General features: G+C 40.9%; 1 protein-coding gene across 3 annotated transcripts in view; it reads right to left on the reverse strand.

Annotated features, from left to right (window-relative positions):
• Window positions 1-8,272: 8,272 nt before the first annotated feature.
• The window catches only part of ANKRD50 (ankyrin repeat domain containing 50), a 62,949-nt gene continuing 52,619 nt past the window's right edge, over window positions 8,273-18,602 (reverse strand). For all 3 annotated transcript variants that reach the window (XM_068680682.1, XM_068680680.1, XM_068680681.1), the window contains exons 4-5: window positions 13,678-17,225; window positions 8,273-11,312 (exon numbers count right to left, since the gene is read on the reverse strand). In XM_068680682.1, the coding sequence (XP_068536783.1) occupies window positions 13,681-17,225 (3,545 nt within the window). In that variant the 3' untranslated portion in view covers window positions 8,273-11,312; window positions 13,678-13,680. The remainder of the gene's footprint in view (window positions 11,313-13,677; window positions 17,226-18,602) is intronic.

The raw sequence follows: 18,602 nt of genomic DNA on the forward strand, positions 1-18,602 counted from the left end.
AGTAAACTAATTCTCACTTGCAGTAAACTTGAGCCTGAACAGATATTTTGGGATTAAAGCGGTGAATAAAATGAGCACATATATTGTTCTGGTTTCCTCTAAAAAAAAAATATAATGACAGAGAGAAAGCTCTGCCAAGAAGCTGATAGCTACCTACCTCAAAAAGCGAGCGGGGATGGGCACCGTGCTCATCACACAGTGCACACGCTGGCTGAAAACTTATTTTACTTGTGACCCACATTAAAAGGGGTGCAGCTGAGGCAAAAAGACCTGGTGCAAAGCTGCTGTGAGATGCGGGCAGCAGGTCCTCACTCTATACTAGGTCTAGCAGGGGCTCAGCAGTTACAGGGTCACTCGGGGTGCCCCATGCTGCTCTGTCACCCCAAATCAATGCAGCCAGGTCTTGCTCCCTAAAGTTGGCCACATGAAAGGGGATGTCAGGAATGGAGGTGGTGCAGATGTGACAGGCAGATCTGCCCAGGCAAGGAGCCACACAGACAGGTCTCAGCCGCTGCTTCAAAGGCCAGGTTGGGAGCATCACCCGGCGGCACCTCCATCCAATAGCAGCATCTCCGCCCTGTTTCCTTAGCAGAGGGAGTGCAAGGCAATGGTGCATTTAGAAGTGGCTGAGATCCCACAAGCTTACTAGCCCTGGCCGGGTGACAAGGCACCCAAATACCTTTGCATGGCAGAGATGTTGAGCTGGAGCAGAGAGGCCATGGGGGCAAAGAGAGAACTTGGTGCTGTGGGGACATTTTGTGTTCAGGGGCACCACAGGAGCCAGCACAGGTCAGGAAAAGCCAGCAGTGCCTCAGGGCTACCAAACTTGCCCAGGTGATGTGTGGATATTTGCACATTGCATTCCCATGCACATCCCACAGTGTTAATAGTTGAGGGAGTGTACTGGGAGAGCCTCAGTCTTCCCTTAATTTCAGCTAATAGAGAATTGACTGCATCATAAACAGTGTTTTGTACATGGAAACAGACCTGAGCTCTTTGAATAGCCCTGAACAAATGAAATTAATCCCAGACAGCTAACACTCCCTGCAGCCAGGAGTGCAGGAGGTGTGTCATGAGTTGCCTGCAGACAGACAGACTGACCGTACATCTGGACAGCGGACGCAGGCAGCACTGGATGCAGTGACCACACTGCAGAACAAGCTAGTGCTGGTCTCTGTTGCACAATGGATTTAGGCAGATGGCCCCAAAACAGAAGAAACTCACTTAAACAGCCTTGTGCAATCTCAGACTAATGAAAGCGGGGATTAAAGTCCCCATCCCAAGGGAGCGGTCACAATACCCTAGCCTATTTTCTACCTGGGTGCTACAGCTGCACCTGGGTACGCAAACAATCTCATCCCAGCAGTTCTCAAGCTGGGGACAGCCCAGACTTGCTAAGACAAAGTGTACGCTCCTCACTCTGTCTCTAACTGAGTCTTTAACTTCAAACTTTTTCATGTTCCTTCCTTTTGCAGAGACATTCAGCAATCTCTTGGATATGAGACCTTCCCTCCTCTTACAAAGCAGAACTCTTGTATGTCACATCTTGTGCTATATCCATCTGGAGTCATTGTCCAAGGACAATTTTTCTAGTATGGTTCTTGCTATGGCATCTCTTTGATGGCATCTTGCTATGGCATCTCCTTCTCTGCCACACTGAAAATGAGCCACTGGTGTTTGAAGGTTTTGACTATCTCTCTCATCTGTCACTAAAGGCTCTGCTCTCACTTCTGGCCAGCCTGCACTGCCAACAGCTGCCGCCCACTGTGATGCTGGATGTTCAAACAAGCTGTTCTGCACCTCCTCTTCATCAACTGCTTGGGACAGTAATAAATAGCCACATTATGACAGACTTTTTTTCCCACCTCCCTTCTTAATAATCTATTGTGTTGTGAAACAATCAAAGTTTCACAGAATCACAGAATCACAGAATTTCTAGGTTGGAAGAGACCTCAAGATCATCGAGTCCAACCTCTGAAAAAAAAAAAAAAGAAAGAAAAGAAACCCCAAACATTATTTCTGCTGCCTCACTGCTTTCTGGACTAGGAAACACCTACACGTTGCCTGAGGTCAGTACTCACTGCTGTGGCGAGAGACAGCCTGTTGTTCTGCTTGTCCTGCTCCAAGCACAGCAGCACTTTGCCCAATAATTAGGATGCCTAAATGAAGAACAGAGCAGGTTTAATTGAGAGGATGGTTTTGCTGTGTGAGGAACGGTGCTCACACACTAGTTCCTCGGAGCAGCTCGGGTGGAGCCTCTTTTCCTTTTGCCAACACCACCAAGTGCATGGCCAGCATCCCGAGTGCACCAGCAACGCTGGACTGCACCTTAAAAGTACAGGACCATTACTTAAAAACATTTTGGTCCCACGCTTCAGCTACAAACAGCTCTGCATTCCTACATTCCAGAATGGGACAGACACCATTTCTAGTGCTATGTTATGGGTATTTTTTTCTGCCGTTATACTCACGCTTTTAATTTTTAAAACATCTTTTTTTTTTTTTTTTTTTTTTTTTTTTTTTTGTGAGTGTGCATTCCTTATTACTGGCATATGAAGGGTTTGACTAATAGCTGAAGAGACAAAGAACCAATATTCAAACATGTTCATGTTGCTAGTGGGTAATAAAAATACAATAACTGATGGTTTCACTTTTGGGACTGTTGTGTCGCCATGCAAAAAGACCTACAAGCTTTCCTAAAAGGATCCAGGGTACTGTAACATTTTTCCTTGCTTGTTCCAAGACAGGTTTTTGGCATATGTGAGGAATTTCTTTTGTCTCAAGATACCCCTACTTGCTGTATTGTATGTTAACATGAATTGCTGCATATTTATTTCATACCATACATGATATTTTTTTAATATAGATCTCTGGTATAAATCTACTTATGGATTAAATCTTGTGCTAGGTGGCTGATTGCTCAGTGGTCTTACCCTTAAAGAATAAATATTAAATACTTCTTCAAAATAATATTCTTTTTCATTCTCTGCTAGTCTGATTTAGTTAATATTGACCAATATGTAAGATATAGACAAAGGCACTGCTTTGGGATTTGGAAACCCTCAAACCACAAATCACTGGAGAGCACTCAGGACAAAAATCATTACAAGTTTACCCTGTTCTCACACTCTTCTCTTCCCATCTGGTACTGGTAATTGCTAAAGACAGATTGCTGGCCTGGATGGATCTCTGATTTGTCCTGAAATGGCCCTTCTTCAATTCACCATCACATCTTGGCAAAGGGGAAGACTTACCCTTGATAAAACCAGGCTTCGTGTAAATGAGCTGGCAGCATGAGCCAAAAAGCGCCGTAACATCAATCCAGGCAAAGGTCTTGCCACCCTTCCTCCAAGTGAAGGGAGCTGCGTGAGCCCTTGAAGTCCTGCTGAGGAAATCAACGCAACCACTCAAGGAAGGAGTTTCTATTATTAAGAATGCCCCTGGATGATTTTGTTCATTAATTTCACACGTTAAAAAAGTAATTAGTGGAATCATTTAAAAAACAACTTCATCCAGTCCCCTTTTGGGAAATCTCAACAGAAGACTGAATTACCAGGTAGGTTGTTATCAGGACAAGCATCTCAACAGAGCCAGTGCAAAGGCGCTTCTGCATCGTCCCTTGTCTGCAACAAACACCTTCTGTGGACAGAGGAAGACTCTTGCTCTTAATTACTCACTCACTAATAACCTTGAGGTTTGTTCTAGTAAGAAAGTGTTTTGGAAGTGGCAATTAATGAACTGTGTTTTGATGTCTTCTGAGATGCCATGAACCTTTCTTTCCCCCTGTTTTTCTTCCCATGCAACCAAGGCTTGTACTTCAATACTTCTGCTTTCTGCTCCCCTCTTTTCAGACAAGCGCAACTGGAAAGACACATAGACAGCTTGGTCCTATCAAGCTTATGAAAAAAAATCTATTCATTGGGCATTGTGTGCATAAAAGACCTTGTTTCTCAATACCATGAATGCCTTTAAGTGACAGCCTTTAAACGACCCATTAGTTTGTCAAGAGACTGACAGCTAACCAAGGCCAAGGTTACCAGAGATAGAAACAATCATGTTGTTTTATTTTCAATCTGATTCAAAATATTACATCAGAAAAAAAAAAAAAAAAAAAAAAGGAAATAAAAATGGGTACCAGACACAAAGGCTGGGATGCATGCCCACTATTGCTTCCCACAACATCTGAGCAAACTCTGGGGTCTCCCCACAGCTGCCAGTCAGGTTCCTGGCTGAGTCTGATGTCTAAGAGTGACTTTTGGAAGATCTGATTGCAGTAGCACAATGACTATATGTGCTGCGCCCTGTCCAACCTCATAAAAGTCTGCTGTTTGAGAGGCCTCTGAATCCGAGCTGACTCAGCCCTGACCTCGCTCAAACGGCTGGCCAAAGAGCTTGCGCTGGCTGCACCCAGCTGCGCGGATAGCCTCCAGTGGGTGATACTGCAAATGCACAGAAAGCAACTAAAAAAAGCAGGAGATGAGTTAGTGCCAGACAGCAGGTTATTCAAGGCGACACAGTTCCTACTGCTGGGAGAGACCCAGGGGCTTTTCCTGACTCTGTCTGTGTCCTGTTTGGTGGCTGAGAGGGCAAAGATTTCTTTATCTCAATACTGCTCTTGCCTTTTCTGCAAAGCGTTTTGAGATTTACTGGTGAGAGGTAATACCTTACAGAAGAGCAATACAGAAAAGCACCAATGCAATTATGACATTACTCTTATTAAAGCAATCTCAAGCACTGTAGCGCAGCATTTTGTCCAGATATACTGCTGAATAAGACTGGACTGTTCTCTACTTGGGGAAAATAAAGCAGCAAATTGAATGGCCAGTGTAATGAAAGAAGACAGAATAAATCATAATAAAGGTCCACTCTGTCTTTATCATCTATGAATAAAGCTTTACATTTTAAATAGTCTTCCTATGAGGTTGCTTAATGTTTGCCAGGACATAGCAAGTACACAACAGCTGTGCTCATGGCCTTGACTCAATAACGGAAAGAAAAAACCTTTATTGCTTACCTGAAAAATATTTATTTTTCAATTCTCTTCCCCCCCCAGGAGATGCAGGCTAAAAACAACATACATCAAAACAGATAGGAAAACAAGCAAACAAAGCCAACAGCTTATTCTCTTTTGTCCCCTAACCTCTCCTCTCCGTAATCTTGCTATTTTCAGAGGGTCAGCTTCATCAAGAAACCTGTAATGTCATTAGGAACTGAGTTTTGTTTTTTTTTTTTTTTTAAATAAATGCACCAACCACCTTCCAAAGGACTTTCCAAAAACCTCCTGCCCACTTTGGCAGTTCCAAATAAAGTAGTCTGCCTTCTCTGTATCAGTCTGGCAGTACACATTACCATCAGCCTTCTGGCAATTAAAAAATTAAGAGCTTTTAACAATATGGCCCCTGTGTTACAACCCTCACCAGCTAATTTTACACCACTTCTCTGTGGCACAGACTTTCTTCTTGTTTGCTAGCTTTGCTTGCAGAAGAATACATTGGCTGATATACAGGTGCTATTCCCCAGCAGAAGGAGCCTACAATCTGCCGTAGGTCTACAAATAACAAAACTTACTTAGAAATACAACTTTATCTTTAAATCCAATCATAATCTTTAAATCTAATCATAATTCAACTGCCAGGCTTTGACTGGAGAAGCTATAATAAGTGCCCAGGAGGGCAAATGTCACGTTGTTCCCAAAGGAACTTGTGAATCAAAATTTTCCAAAACCCCAAAATTTCCTTAAATGCATTACCTTATTTAGCTGAAACTGCAGAGTTGTGGTTTTCTGACTTTTTGATTTGCAAATGCCAAAGGCGGGCCCTTTATAAGTTCAGGTCTTCCTCTCTCTTTTTTTTTTTTTTTTTCTTCTTTTGGTTACCATTTTATGGAGCAGTAAAATTCATTCATGAATCGTGAGGGTTTTGCAGACTCAGTTTGAAAACTGCTGTTGATGGGGGAGCAACTTGCCCACACTATGTGAGTCACCTTAACTTTGAACTATCATCATTTTAAAAAATGCAGGGATGATAAACAGACTGAAGCAAGGGATTCCTCGCCTAGTTAGCACAGACCTCCAGCAAGGAAAGCTGAAGAAGCTCTGTAGCAGACTGTCATGTTGTAATACCAGTTCTGAACACGGCTGTAGACCTGGAAGCTGAAGATTTTAATCCCCACGAACAGGGTCAACCAAGTTGTATGCTGCTTCTTGATATAACTGTTTTCTTTAAAAAATTTTCTTTGACAAAGCCATTTCCACTCCCTTCCTGAAAGAGCAGAAGGTTTTCTGAGTGATCCTTTAGCAATGCTGTAGTGACTCTTACTGGAGATGCACATCTACCCGATACATCAACTTCTCCTTTTCCTTGCCTCTGGCTACAGATCCAGTACCCGTCTGCCAGTGGGATTTTAGGGATTTGGACATAAAACCCACAACTGCATTGCAACTGCAAGAAACTGTTAAACCAGAGATAACTTGATGAAAACTTCCAGATTTTAAAAAGTAGTAATTACTTTTCCTTCAGAAAAAAAAAAAAAATCTGATTATTTCTATCTGGCATAGCTATTTACTGCAGCATCCCCATCCTTGCTACCTCCCAGTTTTTCAAGGGTACACATGTGAAATGGCTGAAAGCTCTTTAGCTTTGGCAGTCCCCTACTCAAGTGCTGGACAAGCCCCCAAAGGCAGATACAGATCAGATTGGGGAGCTAAAAATGACCTGGTGAAGCATGGAGAAGAAAAAAAGGTTCCAAACCAAAACACAAAATCCTTTACTGTGTTTTTAATCAGTCAGAAAGGGTTACAGACCACAAACTAAAATCCCGGAGAGACAAGATTATATCCAGAAGCCTGTTAGAAGCTGTTTTTCTCTAGCTTAAAATTCACCTGTAATTGTAGTTCTGTGACTTGGCTGGCCTAATACAAACTTAATATTTTGTAAGAATTAAAGTGAGAATGGTAGGTCTTTCTGGGACACCAGTAAATTAAATTTTCATCATAAAGGTCAACTTGTTTACATTAACTACATATAACTTTGGAGACTTGTTTAACGAAATGATTTGCCAAGTAGATTTCTCAGTCCCATGCCCTATTACTGTGACTCTTTGTAGCATACAATGGCTAGGATTTAGATCAATGCCAAATTCTCATTGCTGTCTCTCAAAGGGCCCCCGACTGCAAAGCTTTGCACTTGTTCACTGTGCCAACTAGTCCCAGCTTTCATTTGGAAAATACATGTAATGCACAAGCCAAACTGTTACAAAGATCTCACAGAAGATTTGAAGAACTATTCATCCTGATTGTTTATATTCCATAAAATTAGAATTAAAAAGGATTTGCAATTTAAAACAGGTGTTGAATAATTATATTTAGATATTATTAGAGATTATCCGAATAAAATCTCTATGGAACACAATAAAAAAAATATTCAATCAGTAAATATAAGTCTCTGAAAAAATGCCACTGAACAAATACATCTCATACTTTGCTATTTCAGACATAAAGAACTTAACAGAAGAGTGTCAACAGTTACTGTGGGAAACCACAGAAATACTACACACAAAACAAGTGAATAGGTACCAACAGTTCTGCTTGTCACTCTCCTAATCTTGCAAACCAGCCTACCCCTGAGCACCAGCAGCTGCAGTCAGTGTGATGCAGTGTACATGGAGGGCAAGGCGAAGCATCACTGGCAGAAGGCACAGCCAAACTCTCCCTCCACACTCGAAAAACCCTGCAGAGAAATCACCATCAGTATACAACCTGAAGACAAGATCATTGGGGCAAATGAAATCATTGCAGTGACTGGAAAACTACCTTCTCTTACTATTTCTACTAATTTTTAGTAACAAGCTCAAAGAAAATGAGTAGGCACTGCCAGGAAGCAGGCTTAAACTAAAAATACGACAGAAAAACACCAAGCAAAGAGAGGATTAACAAATACCATGCAAAGTAGTAAAGAATTAAGAGCAACTGAAATATGTAATTTTTATGCCCTCTTGCTATAGCTGGTATAAATTGTCATATTAACCCAAGTAACATGCACCGATTTTCCTGCTGCAAATACTGAGGGTTGACTCACTTTTAATGTGGAAAAAAGAAAGGTCACCTGAGTGATAAGCAGGTGTCTAGGAATTAATGTTGAGGTCTGAGTTTTGCTCGCCTAGACTGCCTGATGCATACGTTTTGTTCCACAAAGTACGATACAAGTGTTAATCATGTTTAATAAGCTTTTCCTGAGATGTCCCGGGAAACGAGGTACAAAAATTAAAACAGATGTATGCTGAAAAGCAAATATATTTATTATGCACTTTCATATACACAGGGATTTTCGCTTAATATAATACAAGGAATAAAATAAAAATTTTACAATGTGAAATTCATTCAATGTACATTAAAGGCTATTTACAACCCACTCCAGGAAAAAAAACAGTCTATCTGCAAACCAAGTTAACTGAGAAGTTCAGATGGGGAATATTAAGCAATACAGATGTTTGCATAGCAGAGTAACTGAGGAGGGAAAACACCTTTTTATTTTTAAATAAATGGTAATGTTTTCAATACTGATCACAGAGAGGACAAAAATGCATCATTGTGCCTCTACATCTCTTAACGCATTGCTCTTTTGAAGAGTTTTTCCACATGCATACAGTATTGATGCCAGTGTCCACAAAACAGTCTTTTCCCTAGCTTTCCCGTTAGGAGATTTAGGTGTCTTGTGGAGGTGACCTTGGGAGGACCAGTGAAATGTGATGAAGAGAAAGAGGATTCATGTTTTATTCAGGCTTTTTGGGTCGGGAGAACCGGTACATTGCCAGAAGCAGCTGTGCTGAGTCACAGCTACGCAACTCCATTCGCCTCCACTTGATCGCGCGGATGTGACGGAGCAGAGCAGGACAGAGAGGACAACGGGGGAACAGCGACTTGCCTTTGCACACAGGAACCTCACAAATGTAGAGATTAAGAATAACACACGACAGCAATGTGGAATTACACAGACCTTCTGAGAAAGTAGATGCTTTAAAGCGATTCGTGCTCTGTTCCAAAGTGATGTTCAAAATCCGTAAGCATTGTTATTTTCCTTCTGAAAACGTTTTCAGCAGGTCTACTTTCTGCTGATTTGGATATGGGGTTTCCCCACCAGCTGTTTCAAATGTAAATACTATTCACACAAAAACCATCAGGCTATCTATAAATGGTGACCCCTTGTGAAACTGGCCATATTTTTACGTCCTCTGTCCACAAGGTGCAATTAATAACACAATAAAATTAAATAAATATAATCCCAATGACAGTCAAGGTCAGTAGAAAAACGTTAGCATTCAGGGATCCCTTTCTACAGAACAAAACATACATCTAACAACTAAGAAAAGTTTTATTCTTGCACAGCATTGCAAATGGACTGTACTTGAGGTTTGGAACAAGTTTGCTGAGAACATTTTGGTACTATCTCTTTACCGAGCCACTCTTAAGGCCGTTTTGCAAGACTTCTGTCATGTCTATTTTATAATTGTCCCACAGGGACAAGAATTCAATACATGAAACATTCAGAATAATCAATATTGCTGTGTGTCAACTTTTAACATTTAATCTTACTATGCACTGAATGCCTGACTATAAAAGATTCTTTTTACATTTAGTAACAAGTGAATAAGAATGGAGGTGCAAGATATAAAAAAACAACAACAACAAAAACCCAACACTTCAAAAAAATATTCTGATGATAAGAAAATGTTATGATAATAAGACACTGAGCCCTTTAGTGCCTTAGAATATGCACTACACATACATCCAGGGGCCATTTATCAAAGTTTAGGGATAGCCACACATCTAATTAATCCTCTATGAAAAATAACCTCAGCTTTCTATCTTCTTATTTGTGGAATGATCAGAATTAGAGTATGAAAAAGACGAATCTCAAGCCTTTAGAAGAAATACTCACATATAAAAATAGGCTTATTTTCTAAAGAGCAAGGCTGTGTAATGGTGAATAGTAGAATATAGCTTGCATTTTTAGGAGAAAATAATCACTTGTTTAATTCTATCACTCAGAGCTGTGCAAATAAGATATGCACATTCAAAGGAAAAATTCATACTGTTCACTTGCACAACGATGGGCTTGATTTTGCTCCCCTTTATATAAGTAATCTTTTTCTGCTGTAAGAGTGGGAAATCGTTTTTCTGTTACCTACATATGGACTACCCAGGTTGCTGACCAACCACACACACAGGCACTACCTAATCCACCAGAAGCAGCAACCACATTCATACAAGTTTGTGCTTTAAAGAGTTATTGTCTCAGGACAGGGCTAACTCAGTAATCTTCGTCCTCCACAGACAACGGTATCATTAACCTTTTCTTTCTCCATTATACTTTCAATGCATATTCTCTCAGCCTAACAAAGCTTCTGTATTTTCTGCGGTTGGTTTTACTGACACATTCTCAATACAGTCCTCTGCCTTGGAAAAATAAAGAGCTGTTTCTAATGTATAAAGATGTACATGAAAGCAGGAGCAGACCTTTTACATTAGCACCTAAGAAATACCCATATTCAGTTACCTCATTACCATAACAATAACTGAGGTTATTTAAGATCAGGTGTCCAAGACCAAATTTACCCATCGCTTCCCGTGGTCACAGGCTGCCATCCAGATTTGATGCTACGGTACCAGACACAGAATTTTGTTTCTTAAAAATCCCAAAGATACTGCAGATGGCTGCAGTTTGACCCCTTTGCTACCACGGACCAGCTATTACAGAGACAGAACACACAAGTACAGTATTTATAAAATACTGCTACAAGATTTGTATTTCTCAAGAGGACTTCTTGAAGTACACAGGAAAGACTGACCATACGTTACACCAATGCAAATGTGACACACTGCTTTTTTCTTTAGCCACAGGAAAATAAATACAAAAAGCACTGCCTTTTCATACAAAGTTCACTGTGGCACATGCACTTCTGCCAAGCGTTCTGGAAATCAGAAATTCCTCAATCTTACAATTTTCAGCTGTTGTCAGGGAAATACCGCGTGTATCTTTCTGCAATTAAAAAAAAAAAAGTGCTCATTCTGTGTATTAAATATAAAGTACATAAAATAAATTTTTGAAGCACAGAGGGTAATACGGAGAAGGCAGCCTGAAAATGTAGGCACGTTACAGTAATTAAGGTAACTGTACTGTGGTATAATCACATTCTTGAATTTCCAGGCGGACTAAACAAGCATTCATTGGTGTTTTCATCAATGCTTTCATCCCAGCCAGCTGACAAATCATTCGGAGCAGAAGCACTTCTGATCGTGGCATCATGGAACTGACCTAAAAACACAAAACAAAACCGTAAAGTTTTGAAATATTTCACCATAGATGCAGCACTGTCAGCCAGGCAGCTATGTAATTTCTAACTCAAGTTAAAAGCACACAACAACATACCAATGACAAAAAGCATTTCCTGTCTAACTCAAATCACGTGATGGATTTCCTGTGCTTGCTACCGTCCAAAACAGCTACAAGGATCCTGCAGCAAGAAAGCCTCCTGAATACAGCTTAAAAGAGGCAGCCAGGGAAGGAAAGCTGGTCCTCAGGTGCTCTGGCAGGGTATTTCTGGTGTGATTCTGCACGTGTGACTAATGCACTCACCGGTCAGGGAAATTACTGCTTTTGTGCTCCAGACGTGGCAAAAGAGGAGGTAAATTACGGTCTGAACTTGTGTGCAGTTAATAATGCACACAAGTTGTTTTAAACTTCTGTATTTAAAATTAAGCTACGTGAAAGCATTAGAGAAAAGCAAAAGAAAAAAAATTAGTTATCCATCACCTCATATGCTTAATACATAAAATAAGTACTTCAAAGAGGAAAACCCCTGACTTTGGAAAAAAGCACTATATGTTCCTGGTAAAGCAAAGCTCAACATGAGTTTTAAAATTATACACAAAGTGTTTTGTTTTTTTTTTCTCCATGTTTTCTACATGTTTTAAAATTTACACCGATGAAAAATTCATCAAAACTCATCAGCTTCAAGGACACAGGTCATGTTGCAACAATACATTTTAGGTCAGAATTACATATAAAATGTAACATGAAAGCTAGTGCTGAACATCAGGCACCTCTGTATGGAGGTAGGAAAAAACAAACAAACAAAAAACCCTGTTTTGGACAGGATTTAGAGCTGTAGGAATCTATAGCCCTTTTGACTAAAATTTAGGGTCCATTTTCATTTTTACACCTGCTTACCCCCCTCTCTCTCTGCTCCTGTAGTTCTACCCCTTCGCTTTTGTCTGCTTCACAGCTCACCTGACCCTTTGATAAATAACACAAATATTTGCATGTTACAAATGTGCAGGCTCTATTATGTAGCTTTGTGAAACACTGTATTGTTTCAAATATTTCAGTTTAACCAAAATAGGAATCCCACAGAAACATTTTAAGACTCCAGCACAATATCTCAACACTCTGCAGTTCACAAGAGATCCCAGGTACACCTGGAGAGATGCATTCTGTTAAAGTGAACTCAATTTCCCAGACATTTCAGAGAAAAAACAGAAAATGTCAACATGCTTTTGGCAGCTTAAAATCTCCCATTTGTGCATTCTGTTCCATCTGCAATTGCCCTAGAAACCTGCAGTCTTTGGTGGCCTGCAAGAGAAGTGAGTCAGCTACCAAGAACATTCTGGTTCTACGGAGCAGCAGTCTGGTCTGTAAAAATGCAGTGTTTACACAAACAAAATGTATGTTTTCAGAAAAATACAAATAAGCAATGAGAGCTGCATACATTTCATGTATGAAGATGCTGCTTCTTTGAAATTCAAATGGAAAATACTAATTATGAATACATTCCAAATACCCTAAAAAAGAAAAATTCCCCAGGATGAGGCAGAGAAATGGTTCTGTTTTAGCTGATTTCCTTAGTGACAATTCATACTTGAAAAAGCTACATAATATTTATTTTTCAACATAAAATTTAGTATGGGAGAGAAAATTAGAAATCAAAGTGAACTCCACTGATTTTCAGCTCATACTTAAGAATTGCAGAATGGTGATAACAGATTTTTTCAAATCTGTTATCAATTTTAACAGAAATTGATAACAGATTTGTACCTTGCTATGAGGAATGTCATCTCTTTGTAGAAGGTTATTTCACAGTAACAGAAATATAAAATTAAAGCTTTAGGGTAGCTTCTAAACTTTCACATTTGTGGATAAATTTTGAGTTTTCACATTCAGAATCCAAATTCACAGAAGTAAATTTGTTGCCTGTAACTTGCAAGAATCTTCACAAGCTTCTCGAGAAGCATCTTTGTAAATATGATTAATTACTCAATATAGGGGGAACTGCATGAAATAATGAGTGTATCTGAAAATACCACATAATAAAATTCCCAGCTATTCTTATACTGGTAAAGAAAATTCCAGATCAAAGCTACATGAAACTTAGCATTTCATTCAGTAATATACTAAAGACAGTGGGGCAAGATTTGAGCATTTGGAATTCAACAGAAAATACATTGATAAACCAATTCATCCAAGGCTGATGTTTTTAAATTACAACCAACCAAATACTTGTCATGGCTTTCATTAAGAAGACAACTATGATGGTAAACTACAATGAAATGTATTTTGAGCTTACTTCAAACACACAGGATGAAATACATGCATTTTACTCCTTCCTGACTAGATAGTTTACCTTTTATAGTGGCGTTTCTTTCTTGTAGTTGAAGCTTGGGTCACTACCTTCAATCTGAAGTTTTAAGGCTTGCTTAAGGCTGAGTTCTGTCTCTGCGGGAGGGTAGCCTTCCAGTACCTCCTGATGCCCTCTATCCTGCACTGTTCGTGGGACAGAAACCCTACCAAGAAAAACCTGATTGCTTTGAAGATGATAATTGGGATTCGTCATAATTCCGTTTCTCTTCTTCTGCTCCCCACTCTGTTGGTGAATTAGGAATTGCTGCTGAGATCGGCCAATTTCTTGCTGAGCTGGTGGGACCAAAATTTTGCACTGTGACTCTGCCGGCATTGACTTGAGCGGCACACTCGTCCCAGATTTGGCAATAGGTACTCGTTTATCAAACTGAGTCATTTCATACTCTAACACTTTTGGTTGGGAGGAACCACTTTGTTTAATTTTTTTTCCAGCTGATCCAGACTTGCTGGAATTGTCCGTTCTCCCCCCTTTGTTAGCTTTAGTTGATTTCAAACTAGGTTTCACTTGGCTCCATTCAAATTCGCTACTTGGTGAATTGTGATTTTGACTTAGGGAATGAGTTGTGGAAGAAGGAGAAACAATAGACTGCCTACTTCTGCTGCGTGGCAGGGAATGCTGCTGGATTTGTTCGGTAAAGGAGAGGCTGTGGAAACTATCGATGGGCACAGTCTGAGCGGTTGCGGTCGATGATGTGGTACGGAGAGAAGAATTTTTGGAACTTTTCAGGGAATTATTTGACAAAGATGACTTCTGACGGTCAACTGTAGAATCAGGTGACTCTGAAGGAGAGCTGAATGCATGAGCAGGCCCATTAGATAAGCCACGCATACTAGGCTGCATATCTCCACCAGTACTCCCTGAACTATTTGACTTCATTGTTAATGACTGCATTTTAGAAGAGACAGACTGTAAGGGTTTTTGCTCCATTGTGTGGACTGGAGACGGAGTACAGCCATTCAGAGTAGATGCACCATATTTTTCCAGTAATTTAATAATCTGAGAATGTCCATTTTTAGCTGCGACACGCATAGCAGTGCGCCCAAACTGGTCGGCATGATTTGGATCAGCACCATGCTCAAGTAATATTTGGACAACATCAATGTGCCCTTCTTGGGCTGCAATGCAGAGTCCAGTAGCACCTTGGTTACACGTATGATCAACCAGAGCTCCATGCTCGATTAGAAGCTGCACTACCTTCACATGACCTTGCCATGCAGCAGACTGCAAAGCAGATCTCTTCTCATTATCTGCAGCATTCACATCGGCATGGTATGTTATCAGCACCTGTACCATCTCCAAATGGCCCTGCCAGCAGGAAACATGGAGTGCTGTTCTTCCTTCGGCATCACTCGCCTCTACGTTTGCACCATTTTCTAAAAAATACTCAGCCATCGTGAGCTGGTTTTCTAATGCTAAAATATAAAGTGTTGGCCGGCCATCAGCATCTTTGTAGTTTACATCTGCTCCGTGGCTGAGCAGTAGTTCAACTATATCTCTGTGACCTTCTAAAGCAGCAACCCGAAGAGCATTTCTCCCATCATAGCCTCTCTGATCAATGTTGGATTTGTTTTCCAGTAATATCTGCACACAATCATAGTGACCTTCTTGTGCTGCTAATATGAAAGGTATACGCCCATCGTTATCAATTTCGTTTGTTCTAGCACCTTGTTCTATAAGAGCTTCACATATCAACCTGTGACCTTCAAAAGCTGCCATATGCAAAGGTGTCCAGCCTGCATCGTCTCTATGATTTTCATCTAGCCCCCTGTCCAGCAGAGTCCGTACTACTTCAACATTGCCTTGTGCAGAGGCTATGCTCAGAACTGTTCTCCCTTCACTATCAATGCTATCAACAGCCGCACCCCAAAATAAAAGAGTATTTACAACTGAAGCGTGGCCCATGGAGGCTGCTGCCAGAAGCGGCGTACGACCATTGTTGTCCGTGTGATCAACATCTGCCCCTCCTTCCAGAAGTAGATCAACAACGTCTACGTGTCCTTCATAAGCAGCTACCAGCAGCGGAGTCATGCCGTCTTTATCGCAGTGGTCGACCTCAGCACCCCGGTCAATCAGAAGACTAACCACAGAAGCATGCCCCTTGCTAGCCGGTACGCAAAGCGCAGCGACCGACAGCGCAGTCCTTCCGTCCACATCCTCGTGGTTCACCTCTGCACCGTGGTCCAGCAGGTGCTCCACGATCTCTTTATGCCCCATGTATGCAGCTGCAATCAAAGCTGTTCTGCCCTCGTTATCCGCTTTATTAACTTCAGCACCATGTTGGAGCAGGTTCAGCACAATATCTTCGTGCCCTCCCCAGGCTGCTGCTCGCAGCGCTGTTCGGCTATCGGCATCCGCACAGTCCACTTTGACTCCGGCATAAAGGAGTGCAGAAACTACCTCGGTGTGCCCACCCCACGCCGCAGACCGCAGCGCTGTCCAGCCATCGTGATCGGTGTGGTTAACATTAGCCCCGCATCCGATCAAGCAATTCACCACCTTGGTATGCCCCTGCCGCGCAGCGAGGGTAAGTGCTGTTTGCCCGTGCGTGTCTTCTACCTCTAAATCCGCTCCCCTCGAAACCAGCAAGTTAACGACATCGAGGTTGCCGCTGTATGCCGCGTTGGCTAGGAGTGTCCTCCCGTTTGAGTCGCACTGGTTGACTGATGCCCCGTTGTCTAACAAGGTGCGAATGGAGTCTTCTCTTTCCAGAGCCTGCCGCACAATGCAAGACGTGCGGTCGTCTTCGCTGTTGACATGAGCACCAGCTTTCACCAGGAGCTGTAACACTTCTTGTTCTTTAGGAATGAGGGTTGACAGGGAGTCTTTGACAGGCGTGCCATTCCAGATCATCCACAAAGCCAGCTCTGAGGTCTCTAACTGTAAATTTGAGTTGATTAGATGCAGGGCAAATTCTTGAGCTTCTAAGGGGGTTAAATCCTTTGCCCGGCAGGTGTAGCTCATCGCCAGCATTCTGTGTCCCTCTGCTGCATTGCACAAGTATTTCTGCGTACAGTGCTTTACGTCCAGCAACCACTCCGCAAAGCTGTAATGAAACAAGATTTTTGTATTTCCAAGTCCATCAATGAGGACTTTTGACAGGACATCCAATTTGCGTTGAAAATCTTCCATAGTCAACGTCATGTTTTTGGTCCACACTGCATGATACAATTCTGTTGTGGTTAACGGCCTGCAGGCTGCAAGAATCACATTGAGAATAGGCTGGACTTTTGCAAACTGTTTTCTCACAAAAAGTCTCTGACAGAGCCAAAGGTATAGGCCATTTAATGTTCCCGGAATATCACGGATCTCTCGTAACATAATAAAATTCTCCACAACTCCATCTAGGACACGTTCCAGATACAAAAAGCAACCGCTGCTTTTGATGTGGAGCTGATTCAGCATTTCTGCAGTTTCTTTTGTGAGATGTTGTCTCAGTGCTTCTTCCTGATCTAAACGATGTAAAATATACTGTTGCACGTCTTTCACAATATATGCCTTTCGTAGATCATCCAGACTTATTTTTCTAAAACCTATCAAAAGAGAAGAAAGTTGTTATTTATTTTTGATCTGGTTTCGCTTAACTTAAGCCTTTAAAAAAAAAAAAGCAAAAAGGCATTTTGGGGTAGGGCACACCCACCACAGTATGTTTTGTATGCAAACATACTGAATGTAAATCATTATTAATAGCAGAAAACACTTATTTTTAATCCTAATCTACTATAAGCAGAAATACATGTTACTAAAGACAAACATTTTAAAAGTGACTTGAATCAGACATTGTGTGTCTGCCTTGGACAATACTAAACACCTAAGCAAAAAGAAAAATAAACGAAAAACAGAACTGCAACTGAAGTGAGATTATTAAGTATTATTATTTTATTAAAGGGATAATACTTTCTCCAATGTGGTTAACAGTGAAATTCCAAATAATTTTCAGCTATTTAGATTAAGACAACCATTATATTAATATAATTACAGAAGATATTATTTACACCTGGTGAATATTCTTGAAATGAACATAAATCACTTTAACATGATCACCTTAGTTTCTTTTAAAAGCCTTTATGATGTAAAAGAGAGAGATATTCAAGAACAGCTTAAATGCCTTTACATTTCTGTGCACTAATTATCGTGTATTTTTTCAAATAAGGACTTTTAGATAAACACCCCAGTTCTTTGGTAGCTGAATCACTGCATAAGGAAACAGGCTTTCTGATAGTCATAGCATCCCATTGTTTTTCCAAACTATTTACTCTTGAGAGGAAAAAGGGAAATTTCATATATGCATAGCGTGTACGTCTCCTCCCTACATGCATACACGTAAAACCCCACACCCTCTTGCAGAGTAAAGAACCCTGCTCACACAAACAGGTGAGGAACAGTCTCCAGGGCAATTCCAGTAGCTGAAAGCCCTAAAGAATAAGGCAGAATGGAATATGTGAATGGCATTTTAGTTCCATGGCTATCTCATTTAAAGCACTGGTTTTGATAGCACCAAACTGTGTGTTTGAGGAATACCTACCTTTGTTTAACAAAACATTATGTTGTCTGAATGCTACTTTTCTGAAAGCTACAGGAAAACTGCAGAAGACACAGACAGAGTGTCTTGAACTACTGAGGTTAAAACCATATTTTATGCCAAAATTATTCCTCACTTCTCCAGGGACAGGCTTTAATCTCATCCTCCAATGTAGCAGCTTGCACACATTTCCTTTAGAGTCAGCTCATCTTGTCAAAAAAAGCCTTGCTTTGCAAACCAAAGCAGTTACTAACCCCCAAATTATATTGAAGGAAAAGCAGCCACCGAGCAACCCATCCAAGGCAATCTCAGTCCTAACTTCATGGAACAAGTAATTGGAAGTGACACTCTGAAGAAGGTCATTTTCAACTCTATGTTTTTATTGGAT

The sequence above is a fragment of the Anas acuta genome, chromosome 4 (assembly GCF_963932015.1).
Source record: "Anas acuta chromosome 4, bAnaAcu1.1, whole genome shotgun sequence".
NCBI classification, from domain to species: Eukaryota; Metazoa; Chordata; class Aves; order Anseriformes; family Anatidae; genus Anas; species Anas acuta.